This window comes from Polistes dominula, unplaced genomic scaffold, assembly GCF_049000335.1.
Source record: "Polistes dominula isolate Pdom_NZ unplaced genomic scaffold, Pdom_raw_medaka contig_21, whole genome shotgun sequence".
NCBI lineage: Eukaryota > Metazoa > Arthropoda > Insecta > Hymenoptera > Vespidae > Polistes > Polistes dominula.
In genome coordinates this window covers 1,542,484-1,558,673 of record NW_028301061.1, presented here as the reverse complement: position 1 = coordinate 1,558,673, position 16,190 = coordinate 1,542,484, and the positions used below count along the sequence as shown (strand labels likewise).

Sequence of the window (16,190 nt, the reverse complement as noted above, 5' to 3'; positions counted from 1 at the left end):
AAAAATATTTAAACAATAATCTTGTTATACTATAAGAATTGGTAATGTGAACAAATAGAATTTGATTGGATCTTAAGAAAAATGTAATTCCAGGATAATCTCGTACCTTTAGATAGAAAACACGTAGGTAACAGGAAGGGAACGATTTACGTAATCTCCAACCTGCGGTGTATCATCAAGGGATTATAGTTGAACCTTTAGTTATCTTTTTCTTCGTCTTTTCAGGTTGGTTACTCTCAACCCCTCCTCAAAAATTCCTCTTAATTCTCCTGTAATTTTTTTCTCCATTTTTTTTTCTTATTTTTTTTTATATAAAAGTAGCTAGCTGTACATCATCTTCAATATTTGAGTCCTGTTTTTTTTCTCTTTTTTTTTTTTTTTCTAGAAACGATCTTTTATAATAAAATCCTTAAATGTTCGGAATAAGTGAATCGTGAAAATTGAAACTCAACAAAAGATAAAATAAAAATAAAATAAAACTAAAATAAAATTAAATTAAATAAAATAAAAATAGAATAAAATAAACTTAGAAATTAACCAGAAGACTCCTTAAGAGTGTAATGAGGGTTATTTGTGAGTGTTAAAAATATAAAAATATAAAAATATAAAAATATAAAAATACAAAAATATAAAAATACAAAAATATAAAAATATAAATAATATAAAAATAAAAAAAAAAATTATGATAGTTGATGACACTAATCAAACTTTCAAATTAAATTAACTATATATATATATATTTTTTTAAAATTTAATTTTTCTATTCAAATCCAACAAACTTATTTTGTTGTAATTCAATTACAAAAATATGTTTCGCATTATTATAATAATTAATTATATTATTATTATTATCGAGATAGAACTTAATTGAATTTTATGATGTCGTATTAGGTAACACCCTGATTTTTCTTTTTTTTTGATCACAGATTTCTTCTTTCCATTCCCTCTCTCTCTCTCTCTCTTTTTCTTTCTATTTATTTTCTTCTTCTTCTTCTTCTTTTTTTTCTTCATTTTTGTATTTTTCAATGGCTACTTGAAGAAAGAATCAAAAGTTATTTCTGTAGTAACTGAAAAGGACCCTGGAGATGAGGGGTTCTCTCTTACTACCCAAGCAAAAGAGTCATCAATTACGATTGGAAATAAATCGAAGGCAGATGCGACGAGTAGTAGCTACAGGGCTAAACACCGCGGGGTTTGACAGATTTTTTTCACCCCTCAACCCCCTACCGACAATAGCACTGTTTGCTACAAATACAAAACGTTTTGAGCAAACTAAAGCGTTCAAATCTTTATTCAGGAAGTACCTTTAAAGTTAAGTATTACCGAATTCCTATGTGTCATCCTTTTCACATATTTTATAAACCTTCCAAATGAAATTGTTAACTTTTACATTAAATCATCCTTTTTTTTTTCTTTTTTTTCTTTTTGAGTCACGAGGTTGACAATTCACAAAGTGAATCCTGTATACTTTTTTTTTTTTTTTTTTTACAAGTAATAAAATATTGCTTATTTTTTTTTTGGTTGGATTATTCAGAAAGAATTTGAATTATTTGAAACATGTAAGTGGAATTTGTTAAATTTGTTTGTTAAGGGGACCTTCTACTCTGAGCACCTAAAAAAAAGGCTATTTTCGCGAATTTTTTCCAAGAAAACTATAAAAGATATCGATCTAAAAGTTGTTGGGTTTGTTAAATTGAGTCTTAAACTATATTATTATCGGCCCATTACCGGCATTTATTATCGGCCCATTACCGGCATTTATTATCGGCCCATTACCGGCATTTATTATCGGCCCATTACCGGCATTTATTATCGGCCCATTACCGGCATTTATTAACGGCCCATTACCGGCATTTATTATCGGCCCATTACCGGCATTTATTAACGGCCCATTACCGGCATTTATTATCGGCCCATTACCGGCATTTATTATCGGCCCATTACCGGCATTTATTATCGGCCCATTACCGGCATTTATTATCGGCCCATTACCGGCATTTATTAACGGCCCATTACCGGCATTTATTATCGGCCCATTACCGGCATTTATTATCGGCCCATTACCGGCATTTATTATCGGCCCATTACCGGCATTTATTATCGGCCCATTACCGGCATTTATTATCGGCCCATTACCGGCATTTATTATCGGCCCATTACCGGCATTTATTATCGGCCCATTACCGGCATTTATTATCGGCCCATTACCGGCATTTATTATCGGCCCATTACCGGCATTTATTAACGGCCCATTACCGGCATTTATTATCGGCCCATTACCGGCATTTATTATCGGCCCATTACCGGCATTTATTATCGGCCCATTACCGGCATTTATTATCGGCCCATTACCGGCATTTATTATCGGCCCATTACCGGCATTTATTATCGGCCCATTACCGGCATTTATTATCGGCCCATTACCGGCATTTATTATCGGCCCATTACCGGCATTTATTAACGGCCCATTACCGGCATTTATTATCGGCCCATTACCGGCATTTATTAACGGCCCATTACCGGCATTTATTATCGGCCCATTACCGGCATTTATTATCGGCCCATTACCGGCATTTATTATCGGCCCATTACCGGCATTTATTATCGGCCCATTACCGGCATTTATTATCGGCCCATTACCGGCATTTATTATCGGCCCATTACCGGCATTTATTATCGGCCCATTACCGGCATTTATTATCGGCCCATTACCGGCATTTATTATCGGCCCATTACCGGCATTTATTAACGGCCCATTACCGGCATTTATTATCGGCCCATTACCGGCATTTATTAACGGCCCATTACCGGCATTTATTATCGGCCCATTACCGGCATTTATTATCGGCCCATTACCGGCATTTATTATCGGCCCATTACCGGCATTTATTATCGGCCCATTACCGGCATTTATTATCGGCCCATTACCGGCATTTATTATCGGCCCATTACCGGCATTTATTATCGGCCCATTACCGGCATTTATTATCGGCCCATTACCGGCATTTATTATCGGCCCATTACCGGCATTTATTATCGGCCCATTACCGGCATTTGTTATCGGCCCATTACCGGCATTTATTATCGGCCCATTACCGGCATTTATTATCGGCCCATTACCGGCATTTATTATCGGCCCATCAAATTTATTTTCTACAAATAATATAATACAATTTCAAACAAAAATATTTTATAAAATCTCACCCCCCTAAAAGTATTTTGAACAAATTTCAAAAATATATTTTCCTTGTTAGACACTACAATATAATTTTATATATATATACAATATAATATATATATATATATGTGTGTGTGTGTATAGTTCTTATCGTATGTTTCTTATTTTAAATTCATTCTTTAAAACACACAAAAAAAAAACGTAATGAAATACTAAACTTTATTTTGGTCAAACATACTAGAGTTTAAAATGATATGAGTGTTTATCTACAAACCACAGGAAGTTAAAAACGAGACTGACTGTTTAACGATAACAATTCTTTTCTCTTCTATTTTTTCCTTTCTTTCTATTTTTTTTTTTTCTTTAATGAAATATATTCTCAACGTGGTCATCTGTGTAATCGTCAAAAAATGTGTCAAGGTAATTTCAACTATAACTCAAAGATTCTTTTCTTATCTTTTTCCTTTTCTTTTCCTTTTCTTCTTTTACTTTTACTTTTACTTTTTCTTCTTCTTCTTCTTCTTCTTCTTCTTCCTTTTTTTATTTTTTTATTTTTATGAGACACATATATAAAGAGACACACACACACACCCACAGATACTCTCGTTTTTAACAGAGAACGATCATCTCGTGGGAAGTTTCGTATTTTCTTGTTCCCTTAACTGGTATCGACTATCCAGAATCTGAAGGGCTTCTTATAAGAATTCCTTCGTCTACATTATCGTCTTACAAACGTCAAGTTCACGTAATTATCGTCTCAACAAATACACACACACACACACATTTTTATTTTTTATTCTTATTTTTTCTTATTTTTTTCTTTCCACCCTATATATATATATATATATACTTTTTTATTTTATTATTTTTTTTATACACTTTTTCTACATCAACCTGTTGACCTGACCCAACCCCCTCCATTCTTTTTTATTTAATTATTAAAATGAATATTAAAAGCACTGTAATTGCAAAAAAAAAGAAAAAAAAATACAAGATAACCAAAAATTTATTTTAATATTAATAATACCCTAGAATAGTAAAAAAATAAACTAGGAAACAAAATAATATTGTTTCTTTTCTTGAATTTTAATTCATATATACATAAACACTCGACATACACAGGTGTATGCACTCACATTCACATAAACATATACTCGTAAGGAATTTTTTTAGGATTGGTTGAATAATCAATAAAAAGAACTACAATTGTTTTTTTTTTTTTTGTTGGTTTTTAATTTAAAACTTAATGAGATTCACAATTATATTTTAATCCAAACTTATATTTAAATTCTTTACAAATATTTACAAGACAACGAAACATAAGCGTGATAATCCATAATCGTATTATAAAAAAAAAAAATAAAATAAAAGAAATTAGAATCAAATAAAAATATAAAATGAAAGAAAAAAAAAACCGAAGTAAAATATACAATGAAGAAAAAGCGTAAAAAATGAGAACCAAATAAAAATACAAAATGACAGAGAGAAATGGAATCAAAGAAAAATTAAAAAAAAAAAAAGTAAAAAAAACCAAAATGAACAATCAGAAGATAAATAAAAATAAAAAAATAAAAAAATATTCAATACATATACAATGAAAGATGACGAATAAAATTTACAAATGATTTATTATACAGTAACGTTTAAATTATCATAGCTTATATCATCGATGAAACAAATAAAATATCCCATGAATCATCATGAATGTTACCCAGGAAAAATTTAAACGAGTTGGACGATCATCCATAAAGTGTATGTGTGTGTGTGTGTGTGTGTGTGTGTGTGATTCATGTATTATTTGTATTTCGTAAATATTTTAAACACAAACACAAGTATGTTTGTGTTGTTGTTGTTGTTGTTGTTATTTTGTCTCTCATGACGTAATACAATAATTTGCATCAACTATCCTTATTTCTTCGAAGAATTTCAAACTAATTTGCATTTGATCACGTGAAACTATTTGACGTAGGTACACACACACACATACACACACACAAATAAAAAGAATTAAAAACAAAAAAAAAAGAAAATCCCACTCGTTGTTCAATGTTAATCGTAGTAAAGAATTTGATTTTTGTTTCAAAAACTAATATTTCCATTTAAAAACTAACAAGTTAAATAATAATAATAATAAACGTTTCATAATCATAATGATTTATAAATATATATATATATATCAAATGAATGAAATATATTTATAATAATAATAATCATAATAATAGTCAATCCAGATTGACTATAAATCTGAATGAATTTCAAAATTAAATGGAATACAATTTTTGTTGATCTCATTGACGATGATATTCTGAATCTATACTTTCAAATATATATATGTATATATATATATAATTTATTATATAACATATATATATTATTATTATTATTATTAATAGAAAAAGAAATAACACCACGTGCAATGAATTTATTGGATAAAATATAAATTTAGAAATTTTGCTTACAAATAAGACATTTGTTTAAGCAAAATTTAAATAATAAAAAAAAATTGTAAAAAGAAGAGCCAACGAAATGAAAGAATGTGTGTGTGTTTTTTTTATATTCAGATTACACGTATGTATATATATATATATATGAGATGTATAAGTATAATATATATATATATATATATATACAGAATACATATTATGTGATTGTAATTCTTATCATTTAAAAGATTTCATGTTTAATACTTTACATGTATATTATTGTTAGATCAAATAATTTCTTGTTTTTTTTTTATTTCATTTATTTATTAATTTTTTTTGTTAAATTGATCTAACTAAAAAAAAAATAACAGATGATTTTTAACTGAGAAATCTTTGAAAATGTTTGATGCTTAGTTTTTAAAATGTGACGTGATTCTCGTAATAATATTATTAATTAATTAATTAATTAATTATTACCATTTTAATTTTTTATACCAGCTAAAAAAACAAAATGATATATCATCACTCGTTCAATTGAAATCATATGTTATTTTCAAGAAGAAAAAAGAAAAAGAAAAAAATAGAAAAACAAAAAAACATTCAATCATTTTGTTTATTTATGAGATGTCGATAAGTCTCAGTAAGCTCTAAGCCTGACTTCCATTTCTGGGTCTTGTCGATGGGTCATATGTGGTTCAATACCAGCACTTGTAGTACCCGTACCACCTGTACCAGTCACATGATGACCCTGATGATGATGAAGATGGTGATGATTTAAATGTGGTGCTTGAGCTGTCCCACTCCTGTAACTTTTCTCGTGCAAATCACGACCACGTCTGCTGTAAACTTCCAATTGATTGCGCAAATGTGCATCTTCCTCGGCAGCCAATTCTTCATCGTATTCCAAACAACCAACACCATCTAATCTATCAAGGTCGATCCATCCACGCCATCGTACACAAACACCGTTCATAATCAAATGGGATCTTAGGTGTACCTGGAAACAATTTCAATGACAAACAAACCTATAACCTTGTATCACAATTATTTTTATTGGAATTATTATTGTTTAAATATTTGATTGTTAATTAGAAATGTTTTTTATTCTATTGTTTTATTAGGTGTTTTAATTTTTTTGATTTATTTATTTATTTATATTTTTCAATTGTATATTTTATCTTAATATATATAAATTAGGTGTCACGTTGTTTGTCCGCAATGGACTCCTAAACTGCTGAACCGATTTTAATAAAATTTTCCACACTGTGTGCAGTTTCATCTAACTTGAAAGATAGGATAATTTATATCTCAATTTATTGCGAATTATTTGTTTATTAACAAAGAGTCATGAGTATCTTTGTTAGTTCGATAAGATTTTAACAGACGGCGGTATAAGGTAATTCGTTCACTTAAAGATGTGTGTTTCGGACTGACTGTGAGCCACAGTAACGCGTGGCGGGACACCCTTAGTATATATATAAGTTATTAATTATTTTATTTAAACAAATATAGGTGTTATATATATTTTATTATATTATTATTTTATTATATTTATTTATTATTATATATATTTTATAAAATAAATATATATTGTGTGTGGGATCTCTGGCAGAGGCGTGGGGCATAAGCAAAATTCGACCTATCTACTCTAATTTTAAATTTAGCCACCAGATAGCGTATTCAAGTGTTAGAGATCCCAATATGTAACATATTTTATTTTTAATATTATTATAATTAATATTTTCAAGAATATATATACACACGTTATTGGTTATAATATTTTTTTTTTGGCGGGAATTGGTTTGTTGTTTTCTGTTCTTGTAAAATGTGTTCCAACCTAACCTCAGATATACAATAATTTATTTTTATCTTCTTTTTGTTAATTATTAAGATAAGTATTTTAACCATACTAAAAAAAGTAATTTCTCTTTACCTTCTTCATCCACTAACATAACCTTAAACGATTCTTATTTCGAAAACGATTACGCAGATTGGAAGGTACGGATCACCGGTGGTCTAACCTTTTTCTTCTGTTTTTTCTTTTTTTTTTTTTTTAGGTTAAGTCTGGGATATCAAATTGCGAGTTAAGATTGTGCCAATCTTCTGAGTTGTTACTTATTCTCGTCAGGATAGAAAATTATTGTTCTTTTTTTACTCAACAGGTAGAATTCAATTTATGTTTCTTATTTTAATAAAATATAAAATGATGTAAAAATAAAAACAGAAACGCAAGAAACATAAGAAACATGAGAAATGATAAAACGTAACAATGATTGTACTAATTCGTGTTATTATTTTGATATTTGTAGTAATACTATAATTTGTGTTGTGAAGGATCATTTTGAGAAAAGAAAAATAAAAAAAAAATAAAAAATAAAAGAAAAATTGGTGTGATAGAAGAAAAAAAAGAGAAAATAGAAATTTGTTGAAGAAGGAGAAAATTTGAGGGGAAAAATTGTAAAACTGTTGTGTGTTGGGTCCGCAAGTTACTTCGAAACGAGCAATTATCTTTCGTCAGGGAGGAGGTTATGTGTGTGTGTGTGTGTGTGTCTGTCTGTTTGAAAGATAGAAAGAGAAGGAAATAAAAAAAGAAGAGAGGGCTATTTTATTTCTTGACAAATGGTACGGTTTCCGGTCCCGGTCCCGTCTCGTTCAGTCCCGTCCCGTCCCGTGAAATCGTTTGTAGCATCGTACAAAATAAAGAAAAAAGGAAAAAAAAAGAAAAAACAAGAAAAAGAAGAAGAAGAAGAAGAAGAAGAAGAAAAAGGAACGCGTTATATAGAGGAGTTAAAATGTATTCTTAAAATTCGTTCTCAAATATATTTCCTGTTGTTTTACGGAAGCACGTACGAAAAATATTTGTCATTGTTCAGTCGACATAGTTTTTTTGTTTTTTGTTTTTTTTAATTTATATTTCGAATTAGTTTATCACTGTATTCGGACAAAAAAAAAGGAATACAAAAAATATCGTTTCAATAATAATTACGTAAATTGAAAAAATATATTTCCAAACAATTTTATAACAAGTGAAATAATTAACAACAACAATAATAATAATAATTTATTGATTATATATTTTATTATTTATTTTCATTATATTTGTTGTTAATTATTTTGTTTTATATATTTGTTGCAATTAATTCTAAATTAAATCAAATTATTTTTTCTTTAAGAAAATAATTAAAATTATTTGTACATAACCTTACTAATTGTATTACCAATTGAACTCAGTACAACTCTAATAAATACAACAATTTATTAATTCCTAAATTTTAAGTAAAAGAGAAAATTCTTGTTGCAAAAAAAGAGACACATAGAAATAATATAAAAAAAAAAAAAACTATGAGAAACATGTACAATAAAACTTACAGCTGTTTGAGTAAAATAAACGTGAACAATAACTAGCAACACCGTAGGACATTTTTATTTATATGAAATTATGAATTGTGAGTATTTTTTTGACAACGGGTGGGCATCGATTTACTTCGATCTAAACGACAATCGAAGGGCTCCACCTTCCTACATCCAATTACAAAAAAAGAAAAGTAGAAAGGTACAATACGAATCAAACGAGAAACTAATTTTTAAACGAAATCCTAACCTTTGAAAAGTACTAGTATAATAATAAAAATAATCTAAATATAAAAATACTATCAAGTGATCTTATTTGTTTAAAAATGTGTTCACGAAACAAATTCTTGTTTTTAAAAAAAAAAACATAATATTAATTTATAATTACTATTATTATTAAAATAATTATGAATAATCAAAGTACAACTAAATTACAACGTACGTAAAATAAACCCTCCTGTTATATAACTATATATATATATATATATATATAAACCTTTTCACGAACCCTCGTTAAACGTTCTCACGCGATCAGAGTTATTTCATTGTTTTTTTTTATTTTTTATTCGAATATGTTTTTTTCTTGTTATTGTTTTTCTAACACCTCTTTCCCTCTATCATGTCTGTGACTTGGGCGTGACCCATTAGCGGCAAATAATGGTAGCCGATATTTAAACTGTAACGTTTTAACACCGTTAACGATGCGTATCTTGTTCGTAAGTCAGAACGGCAACCCTTTCTTCTCACATTGATCTAATTTGCATTGGTGGTGGTAAGAAATAAAAAAAAAAAGTGTGAAAAAAGAAATAGGACAAGGAAAGAAATATAAGTCATAAGTCGTAATACGGATCTGTTAGGAGTAAAAGGGTTGACAATTTTTAGACCACCGTCCTATATATATATATCTGTATATGTGTGTATGTGTTAGAAATGAGGGAGAACACTTTGTAAAGGGAGAAGAAGAACAAGCAATATGTTTGAAAACGTGTGTACGGAGATAAATGACCGGCTAGCTAGAGTTAGGTCCTACTACGAAGGTTTTATACTCTTTTGTTTTTCGGTAGGCGTTACCTAAAGGTACCTTTTTGTGCAAGGTCCACTCTCTTCCTGCACAAAAGGGCGAACATTAGTCAGTGATAGCCCTTCCCCGAACGTACAAATCCCTCGTAGAAAAAGGCAAGGTCGTCAAGATGAGATAGGTTAGAAAGGATATTAAAATTACTATGGTCAGTATGAGTCCAACAAAAAATAAAATAAAATAAAATAAACCTTGAACATAATACTTATGTTTCTTCCTTTTATTTTATTGTATTTTTTTGTTATTGTTTAACTTTGAATTTTTCTCAAACGAACAATAAGGGGGAGGTGCAATAAAAATTCTTCTTTGTAGATTTTAGGTTAGATTTGTTTACTCGTTGCATTATTGTAATATTTTCTGTAACATTTGTTACTATAAAAATAATATTATACTTATAATTAAAAAATTATTTACTTAACAACAAATATAAGTAGTAAATTACTAACCTAACAATTTAAAAAAAGAAAGAAAGCAATGATACTCGGCTAGTCAAAACTATTCGAAACCATTTCAAAAAATAGACGACTAGTCATTGATAAAAACTACGAATTAACGAATATTAAATCAATTATTTTTAATTGTTCACTTATCTTTATTGTCTTTTGTTAATAATCTTAATGAGTGTTAACTCGTTAAATTCCACACACGACAATTTGGATCGTTTCTTAAAGTAAAAAAAGAAAAAGAACAAGAAAAATGGCTCCTACAATATTTTGATAACATCTCTTTCATCATCTAGAAGATCTAGAAATCTCAATGCGTAATTACTGTTCCTCGACAAGGAAGGGCAAAACCCGAAGACAATGCGAAAAGGGCACGTGTCGCCCTAACGTAGTGTTCTTTATGCTGCTGCCGTTTCCTTTCTCTTCTTTTTTTACTCTTTTCATTGTCCGAATAAAACAAAACGTTAGAACGATAGTAGGAGTAATAGATTTGTGCCCTACGATTTATTTTTAAACCAAAAAAAAAACAAAAAAGGTCCTTCACAGTTAACGAGATAAAAAAAGTACCAATTGAATATCTAATTAATTATTTATCAATACTCGTATTTGTCTTTACTAATGATAAACAAATATTTGTTTTCTCGTAGTACATTACATTTGTTTCACGTAGTACACTAAACTTGTTTCTCGTAGTACATACTGTACATTTGTTTCACGTAGTACACAATTAACTTGTATTAAATTATATTCTATTTTATTTTATATATTATTATATAATATTATATTTTTATTTGCAATTATTATATAATTATTAATATTATATATTATTATATTTTTATTTGCAAAATTAAATATTTATAAAAATGAGTGTTTTAATAATATATATTTTTATATTAATATAATTGAAATTTATTAAATAATAAATAAATATATATATATATATATTATAAAATAATTTAATTATAAATATTGTTTAATAAAAATATAAATAAATATAAATAAAAAAAATTTAATATTTATATAATTAAATTATAATTAAAAAAAGTATAATATCAATATATTAATTTATAATAAATATATAAATATATATCTAATGTAATTTGACGTAAAAACTCTATTGATCAAAATTGATTAATTTTAAACAAACAAAATATATAAATAATAATTTTTGAATATTTTCTTACTAAAATTTACTTTTCTAATTTTAAAATGATTGCATCAAAAAGTGAAAAACGATGCAATGGAGAAAAATAAGAAGAAGAAGGAAAAAAAAAAGTGGATTCTATGTTAAACTTTAAAATGACCTGAGGATAACACTCGAAAAGAAGGTTCAAAGAATGCGCCTTGTGTGTGTGTGTCACCTAAGTAGATTTACGAGCGTTCAAATTAACGAACACGAAACTGACTGTTCAATCTCACAAGAATATTCCATTCCACTGTCGAAATAAACTTCGTTTTTTAAAAAGAACACATTAATTCCATTAAACATCCAAATATTAACTAACAATAAAGTTAAATGTTTAAACATAAAATGTATAAAAAAAATAACTTCTACCAATCTTTCCAAAAACAAATAAAAAAATATTTAAATAAATAACACATAAAATTCATATATATAAATAAATACGAAATAATTTGTTAATTTGTTTCTCGTAGTACACTAAACTTGTTTCACGTAGTACACTCAATTTGTTTCTCGTAGTACACACTAAACTTGTATATAAATATAATGAAAAAATAAAAATAGTGTATTACATGAAACATTTTATTTGTTAATTAAAAATATTTAGAATGAAATGAAATGTAACAAATAATTTTCTAATATTTCAAAAACACACCCCACACACCCCACACTCACCCACATGTACAAACATGCATTACACATTAAACGCAATTTACGAATTATTCGTAATAACAATAAAAATCAATGTGTTAATAAATAATTCCTCAAAATATTACGTATCCTTAAAAAAAAAAAAAACCACCTAAATCTGCGAGTTATTTGTAAGTGTAAAAAGAAAATGGCGGGTGTCCAGGAACAAACTATCGATCGCAATGGCGAAGTTGGGATGTTTTCTCCCACCCTTTTGACTATATTTCGTCCTCGAAATACAAGGACAAAGAATAAAGGAAAGATTTGACAATAATAAAAAATTTAAAAAAAAAAAAAAAGGGACGAAGAAAATAATGAAAAAGAAGGTAAGGTATACCTTCTTCCTTCCAATGAAAAGTTTCATAGAATTGATCCTTAGGAATGTTTCCTATACTTTTTCAGATTTTAACAGAAAACCTTTTTTGTTGAATAGCTTCTAACCAATTTGTAGTAATAGTAAAAGACATTGTGAATTATTGGACACCAAATAGAATATATCTATGTGTGTATGTGTGTGTATAAGTTACAACAGTTAAATTCAGAATAGAAAGAGAGAGAGAGAGAGAGAGACTCCCTGCAGAGAGAAACGTGAAAAAATCTTTTCTTAAGGAATTTAGGTCAATTCTATGACACAAAATGATATAATTCATCATTAAATTATCTAAATAAATTGATCTAAGTTTACTACGTGATTCAAAGTCACGATTAATTCTTACAAATGAATGAAAAATTAATGTTAATGTGAAAAATTGAATGTTTTTATTATATTGAAATTAATTTTATTCTTAGATGAATTGTGAGAAATAATATTTAATAATGTAACAATTATATTTTGTTTTATTAATAAGACCAATGAATATTTGAATTTTGTTTAATTTTTAAGTTTAAGATATTATTATTATTATTATTATTATTATTATTATTTATGTAATTAATTTTGAAATTGTTTGATTTAAAATAAGATTTGAAAAATGAATCTTACCTTGCCGTGTTCCTTATCAAAATCACAATCCTCTCTTCTATCAGGTGGGTAATTTCCACAAGCATTACCAAAAACAATTTGTAAATTAGTTCCGGTTGCTGCAAATGCTATATCGACTTGCCCTTCACGGCAACTATTTTGAAAACGCACTTGACGTTCTTCCATAGGCCTATCACGATATCCGGTGTACCTTACCTATAACAATAATAATAATAATAATATAAATTCAGATATTTACAAATAATTATAAATACATACGTTATGTATCTCAAATATTTCTAATCAATTTATATAATATCAGAATTTATTCAAATCAATTTGAAACGATTTATTCAAACAGTTTACGTCAATATTTACACAAATATTCAACGTACATTAAATGAAAAAAATTAAAAAAAATATATATATGTATATATATATACGTATATTTGAATTATTGAATTATAGGGAATTTATAACAGTTAACGATTTTCATATTAGTGAATACATATATATAATATTTAAATAATAAATTAATATATATATGATTATAAAGGGTATTAGTATTAATATATTAGTATATTAATATATATTCGAATTACAGGGAATTTATTACAGTTAACGATATTAACATTAATTAATAATACATATATATAATATTTAAATAATAAATTATACAAAAAGATAAACTTTCTTTTTTTACAGTAATACATGTATTGCTGCATGCATTAACATTTATATTTACAGTAATACATTCGTATTACATTTAATATAAAATAATTAACTAATAACACATATATATATATACACATATAATATTTAAATAATAAATTATACTCAAATCCAAACTTATTTTTACAGTAATATATATATATATATATATATATATATATATATATATATATATAATAATACATGTTATATTTAATGTGAAAATTAAATCAGATTGTTACCTCGCTTTCACGGCTGAGTCTTCGAAATAGTTCGTCACTTTCGAACTTTGCTTTTTGATCTGGTACAACCCGTGGCATTTTTAATGCATAACGAGGCCTTGGTTGTTCGTAAAGTGCCATTGCATCGAATGGTAAAACACCAACACCGAGACCGGTTGCACCGCCGGCGTGCTCGCTCATGGCGTGCATCATTTTTTCGGCGTACATTCACAGGCTTTTTTGGTTTTGTTTTTTTTTTAATTTTCCCCACTTACTTTTTTTTTTTTTTTTGTAAACTTTTCTTCTCTCCTTCCCCTTCTCCCTACACCCCTATTAATATTTTTCTAGATGTTGTAAGAAAATTTAAGATTGCAACAACTCGTTCACCAATCTCTCAAAATTTGCGATGAATCAAAATTCTCACGGTTAAGTGAAAAATCAAAACAACAACAATTAATATTGTTTTTCAATGGTGTGTGTCGGATGTTAAATTGCAAAATGAATATTATTTTGTTTATTAAATAATTGCTCTATCACTCGTGTTTGTTCGATAATAATATACGATATGCTGTATATAAAAGAGAGTTCCGTACTATACAACGTCCCAATGGAAACTGACACAAGTTTACAGTGAAAAAGACCCCTTCTCGGTTTCGGTGGGCCTGTATTAAGTCACGCCCACCGACCAGCCTCTCTATCAATCCCACCCTACTCAACTACTTCCTGATTCGTGAAATCTCAAATAGATGTTTCCCCTCTCCTCTCTCTCTCTCTCCTACCATTCTTAGATATACATGTACTGTATATATGTAAAGATTCTTTTTTATCGTTTTACGTGTATTTTATATAACCAATCTTTTTACACGTATACACATGCACACCATTTTACACAAATATTATGATTATTATTATATACACCTTTTTTTTTATATGTTAATTTTATATTATTATATATACGGTGTTCAAAGATTTGTTTCGGTCAAACAATATAAATGTCAGTAATAATACAGTAACAATACAGATTTCAGTTATATTTTGAAAATAACGTTACATAAATTGAAATTATTTAAAATAGGGTCGAATAATTCTTCGACACCGTTTATATTTATTTATATTAAATGTATTTTATATATAACTAAACTTTAAGTACAAGTTTTTATACAGAATTTCTTTCAATATTATCAAAATATGTTTCAAACATTTTATTTAGCTATAAATACATTTAATTTAGGGATTTTTCAATGCTATGGGATCCTAGAATTGTTGTCAGTTAACTTTACTTTTATTTTTAACACGTTTATAAATATATTTATGTTCATTCTACCTTCCGTCGTATATTTGTAGAAGTTAAAGTTCTTCTTTAGAAAAAAATATGAATCAAATCAACAACATTGTGACAAGATTTTATTTATAGAAATGCAATTTTTGAAAAAGAATCCTACAAGGTCTTATAAAATAAACTGAAACTTAATAAATCATTATACATAAAACTGTTTGAAATTGATCATAACAGTTTAACTAAATATATTTGTAGAAATTAAAGTTCTTCTTTAGAAAAAAATATGAATCAAATCAGCAACATTGTGACAAGTTTTTATTTATAGAAATGCAATTTCTGAAAAAGAATCCTACAAGGTCTTATAAAATAAACTGAAACATAATAAATCATTAAACATCAAACTGTTTAAAATTGATCATAACAGTTTCACTCGAATGAATCCAAAAATAAAATTTACAGCCAAAAAAAAAAAAAAAAAAAAATTATTCGCGTTATTTCTCTCCCCGCCTCTTGAGTTATCCGATTGGTCCGAAAGTTTCGCCAATCCTAGTCCACCATTTCGGCGTTAAGATTAAAGAATACACTCGAGAGAAGATTGCATATGTATACCCCATTTACTATATACAAGTATTATATACATTTATGTACATATGTGTCTATCTCTATGTGTAC

The 16,190-nt window shown here is 27.6% G+C and overlaps 1 protein-coding gene across 1 annotated transcript; it reads right to left on the bottom strand.

Annotated features, from left to right (window-relative positions):
• Nucleotides 1–4,384: 4,384 nt before the first annotated feature.
• LOC107069277 (protein big brother) lies at nucleotides 4,385–14,864 on the bottom strand. Its single transcript, XM_015326447.2, has 3 exons — nucleotides 14,261–14,864; nucleotides 13,329–13,523; nucleotides 4,385–6,598 (listed from the first exon to the last, which is right to left on the bottom strand). The coding sequence occupies exons 1-3, from the start codon at nucleotides 14,465–14,467 to the stop codon at nucleotides 6,239–6,241; spliced, it is 762 nt and encodes a 253-aa protein (XP_015181933.1). The 5' UTR covers nucleotides 14,468–14,864; the 3' UTR covers nucleotides 4,385–6,238.
• Nucleotides 14,865–16,190: the final 1,326 nt, after the last annotated feature.

What these genes read in the sequence shown, in the direction of transcription:
- LOC107069277 (XM_015326447.2), bottom strand. Translation starts at nt 14,467, where the DNA reads ATGTACGCCGAAAAAATGATGCACGCCATGAGCGAGCACGCCGGCGGT. An exon ending in GACTCAGCCGTGAAAGCGAG is followed by an intron (nt 13,524 to 14,260) that starts GTAACAATCTGA and finishes TTATTGTTATAG; the next exon opens with GTAAGGTACACCGGATATCG. An exon ending in TTGATAAGGAACACGGCAAG is followed by an intron (nt 6,599 to 13,328) that starts GTAAGATTCATT and finishes AATTGTTTCCAG; the next exon opens with GTACACCTAAGATCCCATTT.